This window comes from Lathamus discolor, chromosome 6 (genome assembly GCF_037157495.1).
Source record: "Lathamus discolor isolate bLatDis1 chromosome 6, bLatDis1.hap1, whole genome shotgun sequence".
Taxonomy (NCBI): domain Eukaryota; kingdom Metazoa; phylum Chordata; class Aves; order Psittaciformes; family Psittacidae; genus Lathamus; species Lathamus discolor.
The window spans coordinates 1,270,257-1,297,381 of NC_088889.1; the positions used below are offsets into that span (position 1 = coordinate 1,270,257).

Here is a 27,125-nt window from a genome sequence, read left to right on the forward strand (position 1 = left end):
GCGCGCCGGCAGAGGCAGGGCAGGGCGGCCATGGCGCAGCCGGGCCCCGCTGCCGGTACCGGCCGTGTGGCGCTGGCGCTGGCGCTGGGCGCGGCGGGCGCCGGGCTGGGGCTGCTCTGCGTGCTGCGGCCATGGCGGCGGCGGGCCTGGCGCAGGGGCAGCGCCCTCGAGGAGCCGGCGGCGGCAGCGACCGGGCGGCGGAGCCACGGTAGGAGAGCGCCGCGGGGGGAGATGGGGCTGCCGGTGGGCTCCGGGCGGGGACCGCTGCGGTGAGCGCGGCTCCTGCTGCTGCCCTGCCCCGGGCTGCGGCGTGGAGAAGGCTCAGGGGGGACCTGATGGCTCCCTACAAGTGCCTGCCAGGAGGATGGAGCCAGGAGGGGCTGGGCTCTGCTCCCAAGGAACAAGGGATGGGACAAGAGGAACCGGCCTCAAGCTGCACCAGGGCAGGTTTAGATGGAGCTGAGGAACAATTCCTGCCCCAGAGGGTGCTCAGGCGTTGGAACAGGCTGCCCAGGGCAGGGCTGCAGGCACCGGCCCTGCAAGTGCTCACACACCGTGGAGACGAGGCCTCAGTGCCATGGGTTAGGGGTGGCCTTGGCAGCGCTGGGAATGGTTGGACTGGATGAGCTTAAAGCTCTTTTCCAGCCCGGTTGGTTCCAGGATTCACAAGAGCTGCTCTAAGGCTTTAACCCCCCTCACCCACTGCCAGGTTTGGAACTGCAAGAAGCTGCCCCAGGAGCCACACTGGGTTTATTTACCTGCAGGAGCAGGACTTGGGGCTGGCTCTGCTCAAGTGACTGCTCAGGTCCTGAACTGGGGCTGGTGGCACCAGCACTGTGCAGGAACGGAGAAGCTGTGGCTGCCCCATCCCTGGCAGTGCTCAAGGCCAGGTTGGACACAGGGGCTTGGAGCAAGCTGCTCCAGTGGAAGGGGTCCCTGCCCGGGGCAGGGGCTGGAGCTGGAGGAGCTTTAAGGCCCCTTCCAACCCAAACCATTCTACAGTGCGCAAGCATCAGGTGTTCCTCTTTAATGATACACAATGCAGTGGGGTGAATTTGAAAATGATTTTACTTTTAAGAAGAACTTCTACTTGAAAATCCTTCCTGGAGAGTGTGTGAAGGTTTGCCTTTGCTAATGCATTAGGGCAGGAATAGTTTGTGCCCAGTGTTTTAACCTGTGTTCTCACCCAGCCACCTTTTAGATACTCATCCTTTAACGTTTTCCTGCTACAACACATGTAGGGTGAACCACACAGGAGAGCAGATAGACTCGTACAGCTTCGATAGGCTGGTAAGTGTGGCTGCAGTGAGCATCTGGCCCTGGGTGTTGACCACACATCTTAGAAGGAATCAGTTTGTGCAGCTGGGCTTCACCTGGCCCAGCAGCTCCTGAGCAGAACCAGGAGGATAAGAGCCTTAATTGGGCTCTGCCAATGGGAGAACAGGAGCAGAGACAACTCCTGCCCATGCAGGGCGGGTGGTGGGGAGAGGTTCTGCGCAGCCCTTTCATGAGAAAGCAGCAACAGAAGTGTCCTGAGATGGGGAAAAAAGAGCAGGGGAAAGGTTAGAACCTTGTAAGGTTGACTTCAGAGAGTCTGGGGGTTTGTCTCTGAGGTTAGATGCATTAACAAAGGGTGTTCTGGAGGATCAACCCTTTATGTCTGCAGATCTGGCTGCTCTTTGGGAGGGATTCTCTTTTTTCTTGCTGTTGATACAAAAAGCATGTTCCTTCTTAAACAATTGACTTATCTGGTAATATCTGAAGGGAGCCTCTAAGGATGCTGGGGAGGGACTCTTCATTAGGGACTGTAGTGACAGGACATGATTCTATAGTTACCTATAATATTTATGAGCTTTAAAGAAAACGTGTTTAAAATCCCCGGATGAGAATCCATTCTTCCAGGCTGGTTGCTCCCGCTCTGCAAGCAGGTTTAAGGATCGGGCAGGCTGGTGAGGTTTCCAGCTACTCAGAGGCAGGCAATGCCATATTTTAATGGCTAAACTTAGAATCATAGAATCAAGGAATGGTTTGGGTTGGAAAGGACCTCAAGATCATCCAGTTCCAACCCCCCTGCCATGGGCAGGGACACCTCACACTAAACCATCCCACCCAAGGCTTCATCCAGCCTGGTCTTGAACACTGCCAGGGATGGAGCACTCACAACCTCCCTGGGCAACCCATTCCAGTGCCTCAGCACCCTCACAGGAAAGAATTTCCTCCTTAGATCCAATCTAAACTTCCCCTGTTTCAGTTTGAACCCGTTACCCCTTGTCCTGTCACTGCAGTCCCTGATGAAGAGTCCCTCCCCAGCATCCCTATAGGCCCCCTTCAGGTACTGGAAGCTGCTCTGAGGTCTCCACGCAGCCTTCTCTTCTCCAGGCTGAACAGCCCCAACTTTCTCAGCCTATCTTCATACCTATGTTCAACTTCTCTCTGAAGTGTGATGTCTCCTCTTTGGGTTCCTGTAGGGCTTTTCCTTGAATAAGAATAGTTATCTGTGATTCTGTGATTTGGTTTAAGAATAAGGTTTTTTTGGCCCAACTTAGCTTCCATTCTCCTTATCCATTGTCCCAGTTACCTGGCAGGCTGGTTGCTTCGTGACTTGGGGCCTCCTGAGTTCATTGTGGTTCAGGAGGAAAGCACAGTGTGGTGTTTCAGTGTGATGTTAGGACAGCGGTGTGGAGAACAGGAATTCAGGGAGGAATTTGCAGTCAGGACTTAAAGTAAAACAACTCAAAAGTAGTTTCTCCATCGGCAGACTCTCTGCAATGGTCCCTGCCTTTTGGTGGTCTTGAGGAGGTTTTACAAGGGGATTCTTGTGGAAGTGTAGTCACAAGAGCTTTGTTCACCCCTGGTTGCTATTGCAGGTCTCTTCGGTGTGGATAGAGGCTGGTGTCAGGGAAGGGAGCTGCAAAAGAGTTGAAGAACCCCAAAGGTCAGGTCAGGCAGAAGTGCTTGAAACCGGGCCTCATCCTCCACCTCCTGAGGACAAAATGTGCTGACATTTCCCATGGGAAATCCCTTCCCTTTCCCCTCTGTTGAGCTTCTCCTCCTGTGTCCTTTCAGCCATGGCCAGAGCGCTGGCTCCTGTGGAGGCAGGCGATGGTGCTGTGTACAGACCTTTCCCAATCCACGATGAGCTGGTGGATGTGCTGGAGCAGCTTGACTTCGTGGTGAGGAACCTGTCAGAGCTGAGGAAAGAAGTGGAGGAGCTACGGGCCAGCCTGCAGAGCCTAGCTGCCGAAATCGTCTGTGAAGTCAGGTATGGACCCTGCCCCTTGCTGACTTCCTCTGCTCATGCACAGATTTGCTCCATAGCATGGCAGAACAGCCGTGAGCATGTTAACTCTAAAAGCCAAAAGTGGAGAAAGTGCCTTTCTAGTTTCCACTGGGATTATGTCTTGACATCCAGTGAGATTAATGGAAAAAACCTGTGTGTATTCAATAGGCTGAGGAAGTTGGGGCTGTTCAGCCTGGAGAAGAGAAGGCTGCGTGGAGACCTCAGAGCAGCTTCCAGTACCTGAAGGGGGCCTATAGGGATGCTGGGGAAGGACTCTTCATCAGGGACTGTAGTGACAGGACAAGGGGTAATGGGTTCAAACTGAAACAGGGGAAGTTTAGATTGGATCTAAGGAGGAAATTCTTTCCTGTGAGGGTGCTGAGGCACTGGAATGGGTTGCCCAGGGAGGTTGTGAGTGCTCCATCCCTGGCAGTGTTCAAGGCCAGGTTGGATGAAGCCTTGGGTGGGATGGTTTAGTGTGAGGTGTCCCTGCCCATGGCAGGGGGGTTGGAACTGGATGATCTTGAGGTCCTTTCCAACCCGAACTATTCTATGATTCTATGGTTGGCTTTTTTTCTCATAGAATATCAAGTAGTGACACTGGCTTCTTGTTCTGAAGTGGGAAGGCTACTTGTGTGAATGTTTGCTTTTTGCTATTGCTGTCTTCTCTCTACTGCCAACTATAGTAACTTTTGATACAGAATAAAAGGTGCTGTGTTCTGCAGGGTGTTTGAGGATTCTTTTGCCTGTTCCCTGGTGAAACAGGGGAGTGGGTGTGATACAGAATCACAAAGTGATTCCAGCCCCTGCCCTGGGCAGGGACCCCTTCCACTGGAGCAGCTTGCTCCAAGCCCCTGTGTCCAACCTGGCCTTGAGCACTGCCAGGGATGGGGCAGCCACAGCTTCTCTGGGCACCCTGTGCCAGCGCCTCAGCACCCTCACAGGGAAGAGCTTCTGCCTAAGAGCTCAGCTCAGTCTCCGCTTGGGCAGGTTCAAGCCATTCCCCTTGGCCTGTCCCTACAGGCCCTTGCCCAAAGCCCCTCAACACGTTTCCTGGAGCCCCTTTAGGTATCACTGTATGTGGATGGCACATATGGATTGTATCTGGACCAAGGCTGTGCTCACTCTGTGCTCACTGTAGAATATGACTCTTGCTGTGTGGTTGCTGGATGCTTGTGCAAGCAGGAGTAAGTCACCTTGTGAATTCTTTGGATATAAAGTAAACTGGATAGAATCTGCTTAAGAAGAGAAGGAAGTGAAGCAGCAGTCATGTCCCTGTCTAATGATCAGTTGTTTCTCTTTCTGCCTTCCTCTTAGGTCGCACCTGGAAGAAACCCAGAAGGTTTCTCGCCGGAGGCGCTTTCCCTTTCCCAGAGAAAGAAGTGATTCCACGTGCTCCAGTTCCATTTATTTCACAGCCAGCTCGGGAGCAGCCAACACGGACGATGGGGAAAGTGAAGGAGGGTAAGCACAGCAGCAGGGCAGGAGCAGCTCTCACAGACTTGGGTGCCCAGTTACATCTGTGCAGTTTCTAACATAAAGGAAGGGATCTTTTTCCTCACTAAATGTCTGTCATCCTGGCTTTATTTGCTTTTATTGCAGTAACTCTACTGCTGCCAGGGCCAGGCTGAGAGAAGTGTAACAGTGCTGACTGGGAGAAAGAGGGGAAGGAAAAAGCCCTAATCAAATAGAGGTTTTGAGGCTTTTTCTTCAGCAATAATTTGATTAGGGAAGCTTTTAGAAAGAAGGGAAGTAGAAGTCCAGCCTGGGGCTTGAGTGAGAGTTTAGAAATAACATTTCCAGGCAATAATATGTTTTGGAGTGTCTGGAAAACTTGAAGTTAAAAATCTATTCCAGTTAAATAAAATCTTCAGCCCGGAGAAGAGAAGGCTCCTTAAGGGCAAACCTGAGGGCAGCTCCAGTGCCTAAAGGGGCTGCAGGGAACCTGGAGAGGGGCTTGGGACAAGGGCCTGTAGGGACAGGCCAAGGGGAATGGCTTGAACCTGCCCGAGGGGAGACTGAGCTGAGCTCTTAGGCAGAAGCTCTTCCCTGGGAGGGTGCTGAGGCGCTGGCACAGGGTGCCCAGAGAAGCTGTGGCTGCCCCATCCCTGGCAGTGCTCAAGGCCAGGTTGGACACAGGGGCTTGGAGCAAGCTGCTCCAGTGGAAGGGGTCCCTGCCTGTAGCAGGGGTTGGAGCTGGAGGAGCTTTAAGGTCCCTTCAACCCAAACCACTCTGGGATTCTATGAGAATGTCTTCAGCTGGGGTACTTACTGAGTGTTCTTGGTGTGTCACACTTAACCTCACTGTTGTGTTGCTGAAGTTCTTGTAGTTTAATAAGAGGTGAAGAGTACTGTGTAGTTCAAGAACATTGGTAAAAATCGCAGTATAGATGCAATTGTTGTCGTAGTAGATAGGTATTGAGGTCTACTGCATAAACAGATGTGAATGCTGCCTTTCTGCTGAAGCACTGCTGTGTATTCATCAGATGGATTCTAGAGCTCCTGAGGTGTGCGAGTATGCTCCAAAACATGCAGCACTCTGCTTGTTCATGGCCATGTCCATTTTCCCAGGGGAGCTGAAGTGAATGTGATGTAAAGAGAGAAGTTAATTGCAGCACAGGGCAAGGCAGGCAGGATTTGGGCATGATGTGCTGTCCGTTAGCAGCTGAGTGACCAGTGAGCTGGTGCAGGCTGGCACTTGGCAGCTGGGGTTTTTCAGTGGGGACAAAGCAGCCCTTGCTGCAGCAGCCTCTGGAACAGAGCACGCTTACTGCAGGAGAGCAGGCATTGTGACTGCCAGAACCCACGTCATGTTGGTATTTTATCTCTAGTAACTGGAATTGGTGAAGCAGGAAAGAGCTGCTGTGAACTCATTCAGCTCTAGAAGGGCTTCATTCAGCTGGAGTGGGTGTTGTACGAAAGCAGATTTAGGGAACAAGTGATTCACGGTGGTGTAATGGGTAACAGGGCTGCATAACATCTTACAACGATGGAGCTGGATCTGAAGACAAGACTTTGCTGTGTAGGTAATAACAGATGCATTGAGTCATCAGGGTGCCAGTGTACTTTGTAAAGGTTGTTGAAAAGGATGGACTTTGCCAGCAGATACCAGCCCTTGGTGTTGTCTGGTCATAAGAAAGTTTTAAATCCTGATAGGGGCCAACAGCAAGTCAGAGGTTCAGAGTTTAATGACTAAGGTGAAGAACTAGTGGATAAGCAGCTGTCATATGATTAAACACCCCCAAATTGAATAGTATATAATTTCTTGCTCTGGCATTTGTCTTATGCAAATAGGTATAATAGTCTGCTCAGGACCAGCTGCCTTTGTAATGCAATATTGTCTTTTAGAGATGTCAGTACTGACATTTTCTAGTGGAAAATCAAGATGGGAAATGTAAGTTTTGGAATTAGCAGCCTCTGGGAGGAAGAATGAGACTGCTCCCAAGAGCTAGATTCCAGCTGTGTATTCATTTCTGGCAATCCTATTCCTTCAGTGCAATTCAGAAGCAGGAACTTGGGTTTCAGCTTTACTTTGTAAACCACACAGGCACAAGCATCTTCTCTGTTTCATATACAAGTCACAGGAATCATCTTGAGCTTTCAGGAGCCCAGAGGTCTTGGATACTTAATTCCCCGCCTTGCTCTAACACCACGTTGGCCTTTTGAGCCTCTTTGCCTCCTCTTCCTATGGGCATTTTGTTCCAGGTAGTAGGTTTAGTTTTCATCAGGATGAGCACTCACCAGAGGCCTCCGCTTACTAAAGCATTAAGAGCTTTCCATCATCATAAATGCAGGAAAACAGGCTGCTAACATCGAAATCCCTCGATCTTTCTGAAAACTCTGTGTTTATGAGGTTACATGCAGCATTACTTGTCTTTTTAAAGTGGCAGCATCATGTCTGAGCTGTCCTGGAGGAAACACACTTTGGTGGTGGAGGAAAAAGCCTATAGGAGCCACATGTTGCTGCCTGGTTTCAAGACCGTGTTGTGTGTCAGGAGCCTTCAATGTGGAAGGTGTTTTCTAGCTGGAGCACTGGAATCTTTGCAACTGCCAGTCAAATGTAGTTATACAGTGTCAGAACTGTGCTGCATGGTAGGTTAGGGTGGGACATAAGAGTCTGAGGAGTTTTAGTATCAAAGTGAGGTGGTCCAGAGAGCTAATAATATCATCTTAAGAAAATACCAAGAAGTGAGGTTTGTAGTCTGAAATAGAGCCATGCCAGTGTCACCTACCACCATGCTGCTGCATTATCCACGAGTTTAGTGCTGCCTACATCATCTGCAGCATGGCACTTGATTTCCTGGCTTCACAGGGGTAAGCCTGACTTTTCCTTTGTTTCTTAAAATGTTCCAGTACAAAATGTGTGGGTTTAAGCTTATGGATGAGGGTTGGAGACTGTAGGGAGTGCGGGTGTTCATTTACCCTCTGCCAGAGAGGGAGATGCTTGAGCATTACTGATGGTTCTCAGAAAGCTGAGGCTTTGATAGCCAAATGTGTTTGTTATCTGTGTGTGGCCAAACTACTGTGACTGCTTTCTTCAGATAGCCACTTGGGTCGCATATCTTTGTCTCCAGGCAAAGGCAGCTTCATGCCCAGAGCATTAGGCTCTCCCTTCAAGGAGAAATTCATCTTGGAAAAAAGGGAGAGCAGTTTTTGGTCCCAATATATATATACCGATATAGATGTATACCAATATATACACGCAATATATATATATACACACACAATATATATATATAAAAAAATATATATAATATATATTATAGTATATATTATATTATTATCATATATTTAATTATAGGGCCAGGTTGGACGAAGCCTTGGGTGGGATGGTTTAGTGTGAGCTGTCCCTGCCCATGGTGGGGGGGTTGGAACTGGATGATCTTGAGGTCCTTTCCAACCCTAACTATTCTATGATTCTATATTTTATTATAATTATATATAATGTATACTGTATATAAAATATATAAATTATATTTATGTATTTTTATATATATTATAAATCTTAAATATTTAGATCTATGTTTTTATACATACGTGTATATCCTACATTACTCACAATCCAAACAGAACTGTGCCAAGGTGTTAGTAAGTGAAACTCGGTACCTATTTCTATTAATCAATCTAGTTTCCTTCCCTAGGAAGAAAGTGAGGTTAGTAACCAAATGCCCCCAGCCTTAGAATTGTAGCAGGACTTGTGAAATTGGCTTGGGCACTGTTTGGTTGGGTAACAACTGCAGACCTCCCCTGGAGTTAATCATTGATGGCATCTGAAGTAGCCTGCTTCAGGAGGAGAGCTTCCTATGCAGATAAACCAAGAAAATACCAATGTAAAAGTGCACTTGCTTAAGTTGCTGGCTGACTTGTGCTTATTCTTCAGTTAAAACTTGCAGATAAATGTGAGTGGGACAGATAGTCTTTAAAAAGAAACTAGTTCTGTAAGTAGACAGCCTGCGGCAGTGGTGTCAGTCATATATAATGGTGGTTTAAATTTCCAGCTTATGTGCCTGTTTATGACTTTGGGGAGCTTAATTTTAGCCACTTTGAGAAGCTTTGATCTTAGCTTTATCCTGGTTCCTTTGCCTAATTGAGCAGCTTATCATTGCCTGCGGTTCTGTACATGTGCTGTCTTTTTGTGGCTCGTCTGCTCTCTCCTTCCTGGATTTCTTGCTCATGTGAAATAGCTGTGCTCACTCTCCTACTGTTTTGCACCTCTTCATGTCAGTGTGAACAAGCTGTTTCATACTGAGCATTCAGACAAGATGATGGAGGTAGCAGATCCTGCCAGAACAGCTATTGTGTCTGAAATTCCCTGGAACAGGCTGAAAACATGAGGTTATGTTTTCCACATGGATGAGTGTGTTGGATTTTCAGTTGAAATTCTCTTTTATAATCCACACACTGAGCTGAATTGTCCTGGCTCTGTTCTTACTTGGTTTAAGTGTTTTACATTGAGGATAGAAGGCCTAAGAGAAGCTGTTATGGTGTGCACGTGAGATGTGGGTGCTTATGAGTGAGTTCTGCTTAGCTTCTTGGGTCTGCCCTCTTCATTTTGTTGAGGTTGTGTATACTACATGAGAAACAGTGATTGGTTGTTATTTGTGACTCTGGACTGTAAAGTGTTCTCCAGGACGAACTAAAGTGCTCCTCTTCCTCTATTAGGAAGAGTTGTTTTTCCCATCCCAGGTGTATAAGCCTGTCACAGGCAGCAGAGCATCTCCTCAAGCTGATTCTGCATTGTGGTGTTTTATCTCAAAGATACAGCACAGCCAACGCCGAGTCCGATTACGACCGGGAGTCTGAGAAAGACAGCGAGGAAGGGGAAGATGAAGTGAGCTGTGAAACAGTGAGAACTGCACGACGGGATTCCCTGGATCTTGTCAACGAGGATGAAAGCCATTTAGTCCTGGATTCCTTCCTGGAGGAAGGGCTGGAGCAGCTCCTGCAGCAGGCTGACCGCTTGCACAGCGGAGATGAGCAGGAGAAGAGAGAGGGGTTCCAGCTGCTGCTCAACAATAAGCTGGCGGTAAGGGTTGCCTTGTGTATTCTCAGCAGTGATTTCAGCTGAATAGCTGAAGAGGAAGAGGAAATTGCATTTCTTAGCAGGGTCCAGGCCCTGCCCAGCAGCTGGGCCAGCTTCCAGTGGCCCCCTCCTCAGGAGCAACAGGGGAGTGAGCTGAGGGCCAGAATTGTTCAGGCTCCAGCAGCCAGTTCCCAGTCACTTTCTGTCTTGGAACTCTGTGTCTCATCATGTCATCGCTTCCCCTGAGTGAGCACGGTGCACATGTGTAAAACCCTAGTGCTGCGTGTATACAGTGAGCAGATGTTTTGAGGACCTTTATCTTGTTGCACGTGCAGTGGCTCAATCTATATTCAGGAAGCTTGGCCTTCCCAAGGACTGCCCAGGCATGTGTTCATGAAATAAGTTTTATATTCAAGCACAAGGGTTAGGTGACACTTATGTGTATATTAGTTAATGAGATGAAAAGCCTGGAGTATGCCACCTTAAAGAATGGGTCTTTTTCTATCCTGTAGGTGATATATCTGGTCTTCCCTGTGAGGGTGCTGAGGCGCTGGCACAGGGTGCCCAGAGAGGCTGTGGCTGCCCCATCCCTGGCAGTGCTCAAGGCCAGGTTGGACACAGGGGCTAGGAGCAAGCTGCTCCAGGGGAAGGGGCCCGTGCCTGTGGCAGGGGGTTGGGACTGAAAGATCTTAAGGTCCTTTCCAACACAAACCATTCTATGATTCTGGGTGAATTGATCCCCTGGTTTGGTGAAAGCTGGTGCTGAGGTGTGGGAGCGCAGCAAGGGCAGTGATGGTGCAGGTAGCTGCTTGTACCTCTGGCCACACACAGCGGCTGCAGTCAGCATTGAAGCGTGGCTGGCTGTGGCTGTTCATAGGCTCACACAATCAATCAGGTTAGAAAGGAGCTTTAAGCTCATCAGGTCCAGCCTCTGCCCAACACTGCCAAGGCCACCCCTGCCCATGGCACTGAGGCCTCGTCTCCACGGTGTGTGAGCACTTGCAGGGCCGGTGCCTGCAGCCCTGCCCTGGGCAGCCTGTTCCAATGCCTGAGCACCCTCTGGGGCAGGAATTGTTCCTCAGCTCCATCTAAACCTGCCCTGGTGCAGCTTGAGGCCGGTTCCTCTTGTCCCATCCCTTGTTCCTTGGGAGCAGAGCCCAGCCCCTCCTGGCTCCATCCTCTCTGTGAGCTCCAGCACCAGTGCAGGCACATCCGTGCCTGCTGCAGCCGCTCCGGCAGCCCTGGTTGGGGTTTACCAAAGTACTGCACAGCCAGCAAAGGAAATGTTTTGTGTTAGTAGGTCAAGAGAGGTTCTCCTCCCCCTCTACTCAGCCTTGGTGAGGCCGCATCTGGAATATTGTGTCCAGTTCTGGGCCCCTCAATTCAAGAAGGACAGGGAATTGCTTGAAGGAGTCCAGCGCAGAGCCACAAAGATGATTAAGGGAGTGGAACATCTCCCTTATGAGGAGAGGCTGAGGGAGCTGGGTCTCTTTAGCTTGGAGAAGAGGAGACTGAGGGGTGACCTCATCAATGTTTACAAATATGTAAAGGGTAGGTGTCAGGATGATGGAGCTAGGCTTTTTTCAGTGATATCCAGTGATAGGACAAGGGGCAATGGGTGTAAACTGGAGCATAGGAAGTTCCACGTTAACATCAGGAAGAACTTCTTTACTGTAAGAGTGACAGAGCACTGGAACAGGTTGCCCAGGGGGGTTGTGGAGTCTCCTACACTGGAGATATTCAAGGCCCGCCTGGACAAGTTCCTGTGTGATGTACTGTAGGTTACCCTGCTCTTGCAGGGGGGTTGGACTAGATGATCTTTTTAGGTCCCTTCCAACCCTTGGGATTCTGTGATTCTGTGATTCTGTGATTACCAGCTTTGTAAAGAGCAAAGCCTTTCGGCTTCCGTATTTTCAGGAGGAATAAAAGGAGAGAAATAATAAAGAACTTGGATCAATTCTTGTTTCAAGTAGGCTGGTTTTTTTCCTTCCCACCAGGAAGCAATGACAGGCCTGTGGGCTTCTGAAGTTCTCCCGTGTGCTTCTTTCTGGTGATGCTCCCAATTTCCAGTATTGTCACAAAAGAAACCAGGCTGTTGGTGGTCATGTTTTCATTTTCAACCCAGTTTTTTTTAAGTGAATTTGAATTTGTCTGAACATGCATGCTTCATATTTAGCAGAATACCTCCAGTACTGCCCCAGGTTTCAGAACAGGACAGGATGGGGAGCTGCTGGAGTGGGCACTGAAGCATGAAAGACGTAAAGTTGAATTTGTGCTATTTAATCAAGAGGAGAGCTTTAGGGTGGTTCTTTTTGCCTGGTGTGTTGAGGTTAGTGGAGCTCCTGGAGACCTGACCCCAGTATAGCCTCTAAGTGGAGGGTTCCTTGCGAGAAGGCAGCAAGAGTTAGACCTGTACCAGCATTGTGAGAGTAACTATAAATGTGGCCACCCAGTTTGTTTTTTTGTGGTGCTTTTCTAGTTCTTGTAGGCTTGGGGCCTTTTAAGGTGTCAAGAATCATCTGTGTGACTTCCAGTATATGCCCCCACTTGGTTTTTCTTGCTCAGTGGCAGAATGGATCTCTACACATAACGTTTATGCTTTCACTGCAGTATGCGGAGCAGAAGGACTTCCTCTGGCGCCTGGCCCGGGCACACAGTGATATGTGTGAACTCACAGACGACGCAGATGAGAAGAGATCCTACGCAGCTGATGGTGAGGAATTGTGTGCTTGAGGCAGAGGGAGGGGGATGCTCAAAGCTGACATGACACCTCAGAGGTACAAACCCTGCACTTGCAAACAATGTCGTGCACTTATTTTCCCTGTAACTGTTATTTTGGGTTTGTTTCTCAAACCTTTTATCCATATCATAGGATCCCAGATTGGGTTGTGTGGAAATGGACCTTAAAACTCCTCCAGCTCCAACCCCTGCCCCGGGCAGGGACCCCTTCCCCTGGAGCAGCTTGCTCCAAGCCCCTGTGTCCAACCTGGCCTTGAGCACTGCCAGGGATGGGGCAGCCACAGCTTCTCTGGGCACCCTGTGCCAGCGCCTCAGCACCCTCCCAGGGAAGAGCTTGTGCCTAAGAGCTCAGCTCAGTTTCCCCTCGGGCAGGTTCAAGCCATTCCCCTTGGCCTGTCCCTACAGGCCCTTGCCCAAAGCCCCTCTCCAGGTTTCCTGTAGCCCCTTTTGGCACTGGAGGACTGTTAAAAGGTCTCCCCAGAGCCTTCTCCAGGCTGTGATATTAAGGAAGAAATTCTTTCCTGTTAGGGTAGTGAGACACTGGAATCGGTTGCCCAGGGAGGTTGTGAGTGCTCCATGCCTGGCGGTGTTCAAGGCCAGGTTGGATGAAGCCTTGTGTTGGATGGTTTAGTGAGAGGTGTCCCTGCCTATGGCAGGGGGGTTGGAACTAGATGATCTAGAGGTCCTTTCCAACCCTAACTATTCTATGATTCTATGATAAATCAGTTTTTACTGTAACACATTTAATTTTGCATGGCAGGTATAAAAAAGAAATGTAGTTTTAAATGTGTAATTACTTAGAGGAATCAATTTAGTTTAGTTCCCTTGTTCTTATTCACTCTTGGATGTGGTTTGTTTGCAAGATTGTAGGTGGGTCAGAATAAAACAAAATCATCATCCCTGTTACAGTTTAGGTGTGAAACAGAAGATACTGTTCTAAGTAATTTCTGTCCTGTTATGCACGTAGCTAAATATATTTCTTTTACTGTATCTAGTAGAATTATTTTTTTCTGAAAATTGGTGTAGCCATTTAAAAGATGAAATTTTAAGTTTTATTTTGATAACAGTGCTTAGTTTTCATCTTTCTGAGACCATGCTTGTGCTTGGAGGAGAGAGGGGAACGTGGGGCATGTCCCAGATCTGAGGCTGTTAAATGCATCAGAACAAAGCACTGAAAGCTCTACTGTGGTGTGGAAAGTGGCTTTGCTGTAGGTGACTGTGCTTCCAAAGGAGGTAAAACCATCTTGAGAGGTCAGCACAGCTGGCTACTGCACTGTGAATTTGCATGACTGGTTTGAGTGGTCTTGGGTGTTCCCTAGCACTGCAAGAGGATGAAATTCTCTATGGGACGTTTTCAAGGCAGCTTTATTATAGAATTAATAAATACGACTTTGATGCCATTGTATTGGTGTACTCTGAGAGCCTCAGGGAATGCAGCTGCATTTCTGACCTCTGACCACTTACTTGCAGGCAAAGAAGAGCTGGAAATCGCCTTACAGAAAGGGGACCAAAGTGCTGAGTGCCACCAGTGGTATGTAATTTCTTCCTGCTTGCTTTTAAGAGCCACAGGATAAGGGCTTGGAGGTCGCTGTAAGCTGAACTGTCGTTAGTACATCAGTGCTACTTTCTGTGAAAAGCCATCTTGAATAGCTTTGGTTAACTGGAGTCAGGGTTGACAGACTGGTTTGGTTCTTATTATAGTCATAGACTTTGCTTGTACCAGTTCCGTTCCCAATGTCTCTCCGAGACAACATGGCCAGTTCTTTGGATACTCAGAACAGATTGTATCAAGGCTTTTGTGAAGCTGCACCTAACAAGTTGATGCACTTTGATGGTGAAGGATGAACTTCAGATGAGGCTTGGAGAAACAAGCTATCGACAGGATGAGTTTGGGATTGATAAGTACAGTGAGCTCCATGTGGTGTTCCCCATGCTAAACTTAGCAGGCTAAACTGCAGATTCTTTGGGATCCTTCCTAAAATCATAGAATCAAGACTGGTTTGTGTTGGAAGGGACCTTAAAGCTCCTCCAGCTCCAACCCCTGCCCTGGGCAGGGACCCCTTCCACTGGAGCAGCTTGCTCCAAGCCCCTGTATCCAACCTGGGTTGAGCACTGCCAGGGATGGGGCAGCCACAGCTTCTCTGGGCACCCTGTGCCAGCGCCTCAGCACCCTCCCAGGGAAGAGCTTGTGCCTAAGAGCTCAGCTCAGTCTCCCCTCGGGCAGGTTCAAGCCATTCCCCTTGTCCCAAGCCCCTCTCCAGGTTCCCTGCAGCTGCTTTAGGCACTGGAGCTGCTCTGAGGTCTCCCCTTCAGGAGCCTTCTCTTGTCCAGGCTGCCTCAGCCCAGCTCTCTCAGCCTGGCTCCAGAGTAGAGCTGCTCCAGCCCTCGCAGCAGCTCCTTGGCCTCCTCTGGACTCGCTCCAGCAGCTCCATGCCCTTCCAGCAGCTGAAGCACATGTATTTTGAAAAGGTGAAGGGCAGTTTGGTTAGCAGCTTTCCTGGGAATCCTGCAGCTTCCCTTACCAAAGGTGGAAGGGGATGCTTTGCGCAGCATCTGGCTTTAGGTCTGTGCCTGTGTGTGATGCAGCGAGCACCTTGGCACAGAAATATGCGGAACTCCACCAGCAGTGCTTCTGGTTGTGCAGGCCCTAGGAAACAGCTCCCAGGGCAGCCTGTTCCATGCAGGGTGTGGATGGGCTGCCAAGGGATATGTTTCACACAGATAACTTGAAGAAAGCTGCTTCCTGAGTTGGAGAGTTTGCTATGATGGGGCTCTCCTTATTTCCTTCCACGAGCCTTGTTTCCTTTGGCTCCTTTTCAGCCCCCTGTAGAGCAATGTATACAGCCCCCAAAAGCAAGCTTGTAGCTAGCTGCACACAGTCTTGAGAGTTGCATATTAAATATGAATGAGGTTTTCCCTTTGTGTTCCTCCAGTATTTGTGGGTTAATTTGTTGGGGTTCAGTCAGTTTCTGCCGTTTTGATAGTGCTCTGCTGCACAGAGATGCTTGCTTTATGTCAGGAGATGCTTGCTTTATGTCAAGAGAATGATGTATTTGCCTCTGTCAGCTAGGGCTGTGAGCGTGGGCTCAGTGCTGTGCCCATGTTCTGTATTCATCTTCCTTCTGGAGTAAGGAGGAACATTATTCTTATCAGACAGCCCTTTTATAGTCTACTGAAGAGTGTCTGCTTGCCTGCACTGCTGTGTTCTGTGCGGGGATGCTGTTTGTCACTCAGCAGAGCACTCTGGCTTTGAGATGAACTGAGACAGCAGCAGATGGCTCTTTCTTTGTAAAGGCAGTTTATGTTTTTGCCATGATAAATGAGGAAATGATCTGCGCTTCAGCCAAGCAGGGGGTTCCATGTTTGTGGAAATTCTACTGGTGGTGAGGATCTCAGTCAGGAGGTAGGCAAGGGGCGAGGTACCTTCCTCATTCAGCAGCCTGGGTGACCAGGCTTGGGTTGTGACTCAGGTAGGGGTTGAAAGGATCTTCTCCTTGCTTAAAAACACCCCTAAAGAGGATTTGGAGAAGGGTTCAGATATCTGTAGAGGTAAAGGAACATCCTTTTGTGGTGTTCTGGTGAACTCCTCAGTGAACGGTGTTGATCAGCAGTTACTGTGAAGGGCTCACAACATATAGAATAAAAGAGAAATGATCATTTTTTAATGGAAATCACTGGGAGAACAGGATGCTGGGTGTCTTCACCATATAAGATCTGCACTCTTACGAGATTGGTGCATGTATTTGGAGGGTTGGTGTGAACTGCTGGCATCCAAACAAATGCCTTTAGCATCTTGAACAGACTGTGTACTCTGGCTCTTGGGAATGAATTGCTGTTCTCCATTTGATAAGAAGGACGAATACTGGGGCAGACAAGGTGACCCATCTCTAGCAGATTTTGATGTGTGCCTTTGCTGGCTGAACATTTTGAGGGAATGGGGTTTTAGTTGTCAGGTTGAATCTTGAAGTGTGTAAGCCACAAATACTGGATCTTTTGTATTTTGCAGGGTATAATATTGGTGGTTCAGGTTTGGAATTCATCATTTACAGGGGGCAGAAGCAATGGGTGTTATGGGATGTTTAGTCATGGCTCTGCAGTAGAAAACCCCAAGCCTCTGGAGCTGGGATGTCCTCAGTGCCTGTGTGACACCCTGTGCCCACCAATTCCCACAGCAGTTTTGGTACAAGAGGATGCAGTTCCTGTCCTGTGGGACCCATTTCTTGTCCAGCCAGGGGAAAGGCTTCTACACATCTACATCTTGCTTGTAACTTGAGAGAGCAGCTGCAGAAAGGGCAGCTGGAGGAAGGAAACAGCAGAGCGGCATGTGGGAGGCCTGGAATGGGAAGGGAATATGTAACTACCTTTACCAGTCACAGAAATAATGATTTCTGCTGTAAATAGAACAGGAAATTATTCCCTTTCCAGCTCTGTGGGGCTCATGGGATGGTTACAAGCTGTTTCAATTGCAGGCTTTTCTTATGCTGATTGAATTTACCTGGAGAAAACCATTATTGCTCATGAAATGGTGCCTGGAAAGATACATACATACACATATGTATGTACACACACATACACATATATATGTGAAAAATGTAGGATAAAACATGGTTCCAAAGGACATTTTCATAGGGACTCAGTTTATTTTCTCTCATCACCCATGTTACCTTTCCTGTATTTTCCTCCTGTCTCTTTTCAGACAAAAGTATAGGAATTCCCTGCAGAGCCCAAGTTGTGGGAGCAGCAAGGATGCGTGTGATGCTAATGTGATGGTCCTTTCCATTCTTACTTCCACATACAGTCATGAACATTGTCTTTCTCTTTTTTACAACATCCTAAATGGGCATTTTAATAGAAATATCCCGAGTGATTTTAACATCTCCCCTCTGTGATAGGGGTGTGTGAAGCCTTCTGCAGGTATTATAAGGGCTGCATTTTTCCTGTGTACCTCATTTCATGTTGACTGTAATTTTCTATTCTATCAGTTGCCACTTATGCTTATGGATTACCTGTGATGCAGTTGTGCTGGTTCTTGTGCTTGCTCATTGCTCCCTTTGCTGTATGATTTGCTCCTGTTGCACAATCCTTCCCTGTTTATTTGCTCTCTAAGGTGTGATGCTTGTTGAGCAGGACAGAAGATACTTCACATGCAGTCAGCAGCGCACGTAAAACTTCCCCTCTTTCAGTCCCTTCTAGTTACTGCAGTAATCACGGACATTGTAAAGCACCAAATGAAGAAAACAAGGTTGTGAACAAGAGGGATTTGTGAGTGCTGGCAATGGCAGTGCTCTGGGGAGCATGGCCAGCTGCAGCTTCAGGGTGTTTTGTGGCTGGCTGGTTTGAAAGCTCTGGCAGCTTCATAGTGAATGGTCTCTAGAATGACAGAAAATACTGAAGGTCTGGGGCTGTGTCAGGATCGGCTCTGGGAGCTGCCCAGATGGGAGGGAGAGCCCTTTGGTGGACCTCCTGGGTTGTCATGAAGTGAGGCTTGGTACAAGGCTCTTATTGTAGTCACTTGCTTCATGGAAGTGGGTGCCAGGAGACCCATTGCTGCAGAGCTGTGGGCTGGGCAGGGCTGGGCAGAGAAGTCAGCTCTGGTGTGGTGGGGCTGATCTCAGCTGTGCTTTCCTGGGGGGCACTGCTTGGGAATACAGGACCATGAGAGATGTGTGCTGGGGGTTTGGAGCATTTACTACCTTTAGGATACATTTGTGTGCTGTAGGCTGATAGGAATGATACTGAGTGTTCTTAATGCCTATGTTCTCTCTTATAATCACCTGATTCTTACATTGGATATAGACAAAGTCGTTCTCTGCTTTGATTGTGAAAGGTCTCTGAGCAGGTATTGTGTCCAATTGAAGTGATTGCTGCCTGAGCTGATTTCAGCTCGTGAAGAGCGCAGAGCAAACACTTGTTCATGTTTCTAAGTCTGTTCTTGCTTGCATTTAGGGGTGGATAGAAGAGGCCTCAATCGTTGCACAGACCTGTGTGGTTTGCTGCTTAGACTTCACAGATGAAGTGAGAGAAGCAGTTGTGGCCTCATCGGAGTTCCCTGTTGTTGCAGTGGGGCTGTTTGCAGCACAGCTCAAGCACGTACCAGCAGCTTTAGGGATCAGGCAGGGACAGCGAGCTGTGTGTTTGCCTTGGCTGCTGCTCCTCTTGTTAAAGAAATAGCGGATGTGCAGCCAGAGCAGTGAGGGATTTCAGAGCTCCAATGGGGGAAAATTTTGCAGGTGCTGCTTTAGCAGCTTTTGTTTGAGCTGGGTATTTCCCATTGGAAATTCAGAGCTGTTTTCTGACTGCCGAAGCTGTCACTGCAGAAGACATAATCAGCTTTGGCTCTCCTGGTGATATTCTGTATGTTATAGAGAACCAGGAGAAGGATATGTTCTTGGGTTGGATGCACCTCCGAAATGTGCCTTCTCTTCTGAAGAGCCTGTCACGTTGGAGAAGCATCTTGCGCACTCAGTAGCCACTGAATTGTGATTCAGCCCTTTTAACTTCATAGAATCCCAGCTTGGTTTGTGTTGGAGGGGACCATAAAGCTCCGCCAGTTCCAACCCCTGCCACGGGCAGAGACCCCTTAGAATAGAATCATAGAATAGTTCGGGTTAGAAAGGACCTCAAGATCACCCAGTTCCAACCCCCCTGCCATGGGCAGGGACACCTCACACTAAACCATCCCATACAAGGCTCTGTCCAACCTGGCCTTGGACACTGCTGGGGATGGAGCACTCACAACCTCCCTGGGCAACCCATTCCAGTGCCTCACCACCCTAACAGGAAAGAATTTCCTCCTTAGATCCAATCTAAACTTCCCCTGTTTCAGTTTGAACCCGTTACCCCTTGTCCTGTCACTGCAGTCCCTGACTAAGAGTCCTCCCCAGCATCCCTATAGGCCCCCTTCAGACACTTGAAGCTGCTCTGAGGTCTCCACGCAGCCTTCTCTTCTCAAGGCTGAACGGCCCCAACTTCCTCAGCCTGTCTTCATACGGGAGGTGCTCCAGTCCCCTGATCATCCTCGTGGCCTCCTCTGGACTTGTTCCTTCCACTGGAGCAGCTTGCTCCAAGCCCTTGTGTCCAACCTGGCCTTGAGCACTGCCAGGGATGGGGCAGCCACAGCTTCTCTGGGCACCCTGTGCCAGCGCCTCAGCACCCGCACAGGGAAGAGCTTCTGCCTAAGAGCTCAGCTCAGTCTCCCCTCGGGCAGGTTCAAGCCATTCCCCTTGGCCTGTCCCTACAGGCCCTTGTCCCAAGCCCCTCTCCAGGTTCCCTGCAGCCCCTTTAGGCACTGGAGCTGCTCTGAGGTCTCCCCTTCAGGAGCCTTCTCTTGTCCAGGCTGCCCCAGCCCAGCTCTCTCAGCCTGGCTCCAGAGCAGAGCTGCTCCAGCCCTCGCAGCACCTCTGTGGCCTCCTCTGGGCTCACTGCAGTAGCTCCACATCCCTCTTGTGTTGAGGGCTCATTGTGCCACCACCTTCTGCTGGTACATCTGCCTGGCTGTGGGTAGGTACCAGTTCTTTGTAAAGTGATCTCATTCCAGATGTGACTTGAAAAGAGTTTTAATTTCAACAGCTGGCAGTTCTTCAGGGTTTCACTGTGTTGTACTGCCCAGATTTGGCCAATTTGGAACTGTGTCTGGATTTATGAGCTGAGCATTTCTCTTCAATGGGTGGATTAAACATAGAAGTTACTCTCAGCATACATTAGAGGCAGAAGGAACTGTATAGCAAATCAGTTCTGGTGTTAGAGGTTCTGAAGTTAGAGGAGGAAAAATAGCATGTAGCTGGAGCTGCTTCATCAGGGGTGTTGGAATCCTGTTCCATGTCCTGAACCACACAGGCTTTGAGAGTAGGAACACTAGAGAAGAGTCAAGGAAGAGAAAGTACTCAAGAATATGAGCAGGGACAGAGGAAGCCTCAGCAGGGATGAATATCCCTGCTCTTGGGAACAGTTAAATAACTTGATATTTACAGTCTGTTGGGCATAAAGAGAAGTTGTGAGACCTGGGATCTGAAGAGTTCAGGATGTCAGTAGAAGGCTGTTATAGCACAGGTGACAGTGCTACAGCTGTGGCAGACAGCTCATGCATTACAAAAGGCTTCATTCTGGAGCTCTTCTCATCAGTGTTGGTGTGGGTGACACCTTCCTTGGGAGCACCGGTCATTCCTGCTGCCTGGGTTTTATAGTTTGGACATCTTGCTCAGCTATGTCCTAGCTCTTTGCTGGTAAAACTGCATCTTCTGAGGAAACCTAGAGGTTTAAACAGGCATGAGGCACTCCATCAAAATAGCATGTTCTACACAGTAAATACCATTTGTATCTTCAGACTTCTCTGCAGATGCATGCGTCTTGTTCTACGAAGAGAACACATATGGTCCTTTCCTGCTGCCTCCCAAGGCAGACCAGAGGTCTTCAGCAGATAAACCCAACACGGAGAGTGGGCAAAACTGAAGACACAGTGTGTGTCCCAGCTGAGGTTGCCAAAGAAGATTTTAACTGGTTTAGGATGAAGGAAAGGTGGATTTCAGTGCTGGTACAGAAGGGGATGTTCCAGCCTTTCTTTTCTGTGCCAGTCATTTGCATTTTGGCGTAAATCACTAATGAAAATTAACTCTTGGGTTTAGCCATATGCCTGAGTAAGCTCCTTAGGAGCTAACACGTAACTTAACATCATTTGCCAGGTCTCCTTTGAACCTGAGTATGTGCCAGGCATGAATTTTAAGTGATCCTCTGCCTCAGACCAGAGCTGGTATTGGAATTATGTCTTTGTGTATGTTGGGCTCTTGCTTTCATCTTGGTATATCTTGGCCAAAGTGGAGCTGATCACACTTGGAAAGCGGGGCCTTGGCTTGGGTAGCAGGATTTGGCTGCTCTTGTAGAGCAACAAGAGTCACTGTGAATTGCTTCTGTTGCATCTCGTTGTTGGCTCCACTGGTGCAAGGCTGAGGAGGGTGTTACTTGGGAGACGTGAGCCATAAGTTGTGCAATAAGTGACAACCCCCCCCCCAAGACAGGATTGTTTCAGTTGGAAAAATGAAAGCTGTTTTCCTCTAAAACAGTGAAAACTTTGGGGCAGATACGAGGGTATCGTTTGGATGGCAGTGAGGTAGTGTTCATATTGCTGTAACAGTGGCTCTTGTGGATGCTGCTCATGAGTCAAACTCACGTGAGGTCCCTGCTCTTGTGTAAGACTGAAGTCATGCCCAGACTCACCCAGAGCAGTCACGGGAAGCCTGCAGAGAGCTTTTTGCAGAGGTTTGCTCCCAGTTGCCATATTCCTTCAGGTAGAACCATGTGTCCAGCAAGATAGCTGCTTCTCCCCATTTCTTTTCCCTCCTCCCTTTATTCCTCTTGTTTTGAGTGTACTGGTTGTCCCAGGCAGGAAGGAGCAGCAGCACGCTCAGCTACCAAGCCTTTGACACAGTTAAGAGAGATAAGAGATGTGTTTGGCTTGGCAAACCACCCTGGCCATGGAGCTGGAGATGCCAGGGCTGGATTCCATGTGCATGGCCTGCTGTGATGGAGGCAGCCAAAGGGCACCATCAGAAATGCGGTGCCTTCAAAGCTGCATGTTCTGAGCTCGGGGGTTTAAGGTGGAAGAACAGACGGTCTCTCATCTGGCAGGGTCTGCTTCCATGAGCTGATTTACTGGTAAATGGGGAAATCCTTGCTGGGCTGAGATTCCAATGGGAGCTTGCAGTTTGACCAGTGTCCGCAGTGTAATGCGTGGTTCTGGTTAATAATTAGTCAAGTGAAGTCATAATAAAAGGTTTTGGTAACTGCTGAGACATTGATTTGAACAGAGCTCCAGAGGTTACGTGGTGTTTACAGATGAAAATCCTCTTCTCTAACTCATTGCTGTTAATCTCTTATTGCTTGTCAGTCCTGCAGCTCCACAGAGCCTCCTGTGACGCTCATCCCAAGGCATTTCCCAAATGGATTAGAATAAATAGCTCAAATAAGCCAAGCTAAACAAGCAGAAGGGATGGGAGCAGAAAACCACATTGGTGCTGCTGAGTGAGGACAGGAGGGCAGGATCTGAATCAATCACAGAGTCACAGACCTGGCACAGGGTGCCCAGAGAAGCTGCGGCTGCCCCATCCCTGGCAGTGCTCAAGGCCAGGTTGGACACAGGGGCTTGGAGCAAGCTGCTCCAGTGGAAGGGGTCCCTGGCAGTGGCAGGGGTTGGAGCTGGAGGAGCTTTAAGGTCCCTTCCATCCCAAACCACTCTGGGATTCTATACATTAAAGAAGGCTACATGAGTTACTGTACAGGAATATTGTGATCTTAGGAAACAGGCCTTTTATTGGCTTCTGTTTCTGAACCCCAGTCATGTGGTGAGGGATGTTTAGCACAGGCTGATGCCAGTTGTGAAACAGAACCGGAGCAGCCCATAAAAACACTTACTTCATCCTCTGCAAGCAGCAGGTTGCGACAGAGCAGCTCTGAACTTCTTCAGCAGAGGGAAAGGATTTTACCCAGTTAACACATGGATGTGGTGATCTTTGCCATTGTCATGGAAAATAGGAATTTTAAAGCTGAACCAGTGCTTTTTCACACAGAAAATAACATGTTAAAAGAATGAGGTTTAACAAAAAATATGGCAGTATTTAGGAGATCATAGAATCATAGAATAGTTCGGGTTGGAAAGGACCTTAAGATCATCCAGTTCCAACCCCCTCCCATGGACAGGGACACCTCACACTAAACCATCCCACCCAAGGCTTCATCCAACCTGGCCTTGAACACTGCCAGGGATGGAGCACTCACAACCTCCCTGGGCAACCCATTCCAGTGCCTCAGCACCCTCACAGGAAAGAATTTCCTCCTTAGATCCAATCTAAACTTCCCCTGTTTCAGTTTGAACCCGTTACCCCTTGTCCTGCACGTCTTTGTATAGTAACTTACACACTGAGCATTCAGTTCAGGCAGAGCCATGAGGTGTGAATCCATCTGTGGGGTTTCTCATGACACTGAAGATTCAAAAGTCTTCTGGCAAATTCCTGCATGGACATCCCTTAACTGTCAGCAGGGATGCTTTGGGATACAGTGTGATGAGAGGAGACAAGAGGCCCCAGCAGCGCTAGGTTGTGGATGCAGTAAATGAAACCTCCAGGGAGGTCTCTTTGCATCTTTCTTTTCAGCTGTGTTTTTGTAAGGACAAGACTTGTGTTATTCATTTGTCCGTCCATTCCGCCCATGCCAGGCTCTGAGCACAGCGGGGAGCTGCCTCCGTTCTCACCTGGGTGGGATGGCAGAGGCCAAAGACTGAATGCGCACAGCCAGAACTTGGGTCCTGTGTTCTCGTTAGCAACGGTGCCCTTGCACCTCGCTATGATTTGTTGTTTCCTGGGGAGCAGTGCAGGGAGGGAGGGGGTTGGAGCTGCTGTGGGGCAAGGGGATGAGATGGGAGGGTGCAAATCCACTGATAATGAACCTTCCTTTCACAGCTCATCAAAGAACTGATGTGGTAGGGACTGGGCTTCTCGGGGTCGCAATTTAAGATCTCTTGCTACACAAAACTAAATGGCCTTGCACTTGCAATGCTGAAAACGTGTTCTTTTGTTTCCCAAGCTTGGTGGCCATGTCAGGCTGCAGGATGTGGGTAGGTTTCCATGGTATTTTCCCTCTAAGTAGACAACTGCTGTGCTGTAGATGGGGTGTTGTGTGTGCAAAGTGGCTGTGTGCCATAGTTAACATAGAGCTTTCCATAGTCCTGGCTCTTGCTGCTGTAGCCCTTCCTCGTCATTGCTTTGTGTTCTGACGCAGTTTCATTGCTAAGTGAAGAACTTTAGGGTGTAGAAGCTCCTGTCATAGGTAGAAGGAAGGCTCCTCAGCCAGAGAGCAATGAGTTTGTGTCACACCAAACTACTCCTGTAGACTTTTTGGCATCCTTCAAGCTAATACCTTCTTGGCACTGAATACTTACGCATAGACCCTTCCCTGAAAAAGGTGTCGAGTATTCCTTGTTTTCCCCAGTGCAGCTTTAATGCACGTAGAAACCTTCCTTCTGAAGATATCAACAGGATGTGAATGTACATTTAAAACTGATTTGCTGCAATGTCTCCCCTGTGTAGGTATGCTATTCTCTGTGGGCAGCTGTCAGAACATGAGAGTATCCAGAAGCGCATTCAAACTGGATATGTGTTTAAGGTGAGTAGAAGGGACCTGCTGGGTGTTGTGTAAGTGTTGAACAATACTCACTTCTGTAATACAAAGGTAGGAAAATTGGCTCCAGCTCTTATTAGGGAAGAGATGGGTCTCAAAGAGATCCTGTGGGTGGAGGGTTTGGGCTGAAGAAGGTGATTCCAGCAATGTGTGATGAGGTGGCTGCTCTGCCTCTGCGCTCTCCCACACTAGAATCTTGGAAAAAGGAAGAATAAAAGTCTTGCAAACAGAATGTACCTGGAGGGAGCTTGAAATAGGGAATAACCATGTGGTAATGAAGTACAGCACCAGCTCCTCTGCAGTAACTGCCTGTGAGCACGCTTGCACCCTCCCATATATGCAAAGAAGTTATTGTTCAGAGAGGGTTTAATCTGCCTCAGATTCCTTCATTTGCCTTTCACCCAGAGCAGGGATATTACAGGGTGAGAGGATGGAACAGTTACTGCAGAACAGGCCACATAATTAGTATAACCTCCTCAGTGATTGATGTGAGCGGTAAGTTGGTTATGTCAGAGCTCTGAAAAGGTGCTAGAATAGAATGAAGGGCAGCTTCATCCTGTTGTGTGTAGGAATTCTTGTCTTTGAGGCTCGTAGAGCGCTGGGTTTCTGGGTTCACTGAACCCATTTTAAGAAAACTTGGGATCTCTTTGTAGCTGTGATGTTATTGATCACTGACACTTGAATTGGGGGTTTAGAATCATAGAATGGTTTGGGTTGGAAGGGACCTTATGATCATCCAGTTCCAACCCCCACTTCTTTTCCACTTTTCACATGTTTTTGTCTGCTCTTGTGGGTATTGTGTTTGATTATAGCAAAAATGTAATGTGTGTTGGTGGTGATTTTCCATAGGAACACATCGATAAAGCAATTGAACTGAAACCAGAGGATCCACAGTCCTACTATCTTCTGGGGAGGTGGTGTTACCAGGTAAAATAGTTCTGTATTGCTTACTGCTGTTTCCTTCCTCCTTGGAATTGAATTCCTTGTGTGAATGAGAGAGAGGTGGATTCAAACCAGCATCTGTAAGGACTGAGGACACTCTAAGCTCTGAGCTCAGATGCTGTATCAGAAAGTAAGGTGTGGCAATGCTGTAGTTGCTTGAAGAAGTAGTTTGGGAGTTGCACTTGTGTGGGAGCTTAGAAACTCTTCAGTCCTGAGGCAGTACCAAGAAAAACACTCCACTGATGAGCACTGTTTATACACTGCATTCGGAAACCTCTTAAGGTATAAAAGCTCATAGACAGGCTGAGAAAGTTGGGGCTGTTCAGCCTGGAGAAGAGAAGCTGCGTGGAGACCTCAGAGCAGCTTCCACTACCTGAAGCGGGGCTATAGGGATGCTGGGGAGGGACTCTTCATCAGGGACTGCAGTGACAGGACAAGGGGTAACGGGTTCAAACTGAAACAGGGGAAGTTTAGATTGGATCTAAGGAGGAAATTCTTTCCTGTGAGGGTGCTGAGGAACTGGAATGGGTTGCCCAGGAAGGTTGTGAGTGCTCCATCCCTGGCAGTGTTCAAGGCCAGGTTGGATGAAGCCTTGGGTGGGATGGTTTAGTGTGAGGTGTCCCTGCCCATGGCAGGGGAGTTGGAACTGGATGACCTTAAGGTCCTTTCCAGCTGTTTCCAACTTTCCCTGACTATTCTATGATTCTGTGTAGCACTGCAATGCTTTTATAGCAGCACTCCTGGAAGTGGTTTTGCCAGGATGCTATCATTCAGGATCTCAGCTTTCCATCTAAGTTGTTTTCCTATCTGTAATCAATGAATCTGCACGTCCAGCATGGGGGGAGCTGACAGGGACTGATGCAGTGGTAGTTTTGGACCACCCGTGCTGTTTCATGTCTGCAGTAAATCAATTGTAGAGACAAATCTAATGCTGACCGTTATGCACGTGGCAGCTGATGTATGGAACCGCAAAAGCTGACTCAGGACAAGGAAATCAAATCAGGTTTAATCCTGTGGTTGGACTCAGAGGCTCATCCAGAATCTGCCAACACTACCAGCATCTTTGGCTTTCTCAAAGGAGCATGAGCCAGCTCCAGGGAACTGGATAATTCCTTGTCTGTACTTCTGTGTATGCTGGGTCTCCAGCAGGTTTCACGGTTTCATCTCCCTGTTTTGGCAGGTTTCACACCTGGGATGGCTTGAGAAGAAGACAGCTTCTGCTCTGTTTGAAGCTCCTCCAACAGCCACTGTACAGGACGCGCTGCAGAACTTCTTACGGGTGAGGAGACCTGATAACCGGGGGACCCCTGCCCTGGCAAATGCAGGGCAGCTGGGGTACACAGTGGTCACAAGTGGGGAACTGGGATACACGTAGTCTTGCTTAAACCCATCACTGCCAGGTTGCCCAGAGAAGCTGTGGCTGCCCCATCCCTGGCAGTGCTCAAGGCCAGGTTGGACACGGGCTTGGAGCAAGCT

The 27,125-nt window shown here is 48.6% G+C and overlaps 1 protein-coding gene across 1 annotated transcript in view; it reads left to right on the forward strand.

Annotated features, from left to right (window-relative positions):
- The first annotated feature begins 24 nt into the window (after positions 1–24).
- The window catches only part of RMDN3 (regulator of microtubule dynamics 3), a 33,612-nt gene continuing 6,511 nt past the window's right edge, over positions 25–27,125 (forward strand). Inside the window, exons 1-9 of the mRNA XM_065685202.1 lie at positions 25–208; positions 3,067–3,262; positions 4,598–4,744; positions 9,539–9,806; positions 12,414–12,516; positions 14,013–14,073; positions 24,617–24,692; positions 25,557–25,634; positions 26,830–26,928. Coding sequence (XP_065541274.1) covers positions 31–208; positions 3,067–3,262; positions 4,598–4,744; positions 9,539–9,806; positions 12,414–12,516; positions 14,013–14,073; positions 24,617–24,692; positions 25,557–25,634; positions 26,830–26,928 — 1,206 coding nt within the window. The 5' untranslated portion in view covers positions 25–30. The remainder of the gene's footprint in view (positions 209–3,066; positions 3,263–4,597; positions 4,745–9,538; positions 9,807–12,413; positions 12,517–14,012; positions 14,074–24,616; positions 24,693–25,556; positions 25,635–26,829; positions 26,929–27,125) is intronic.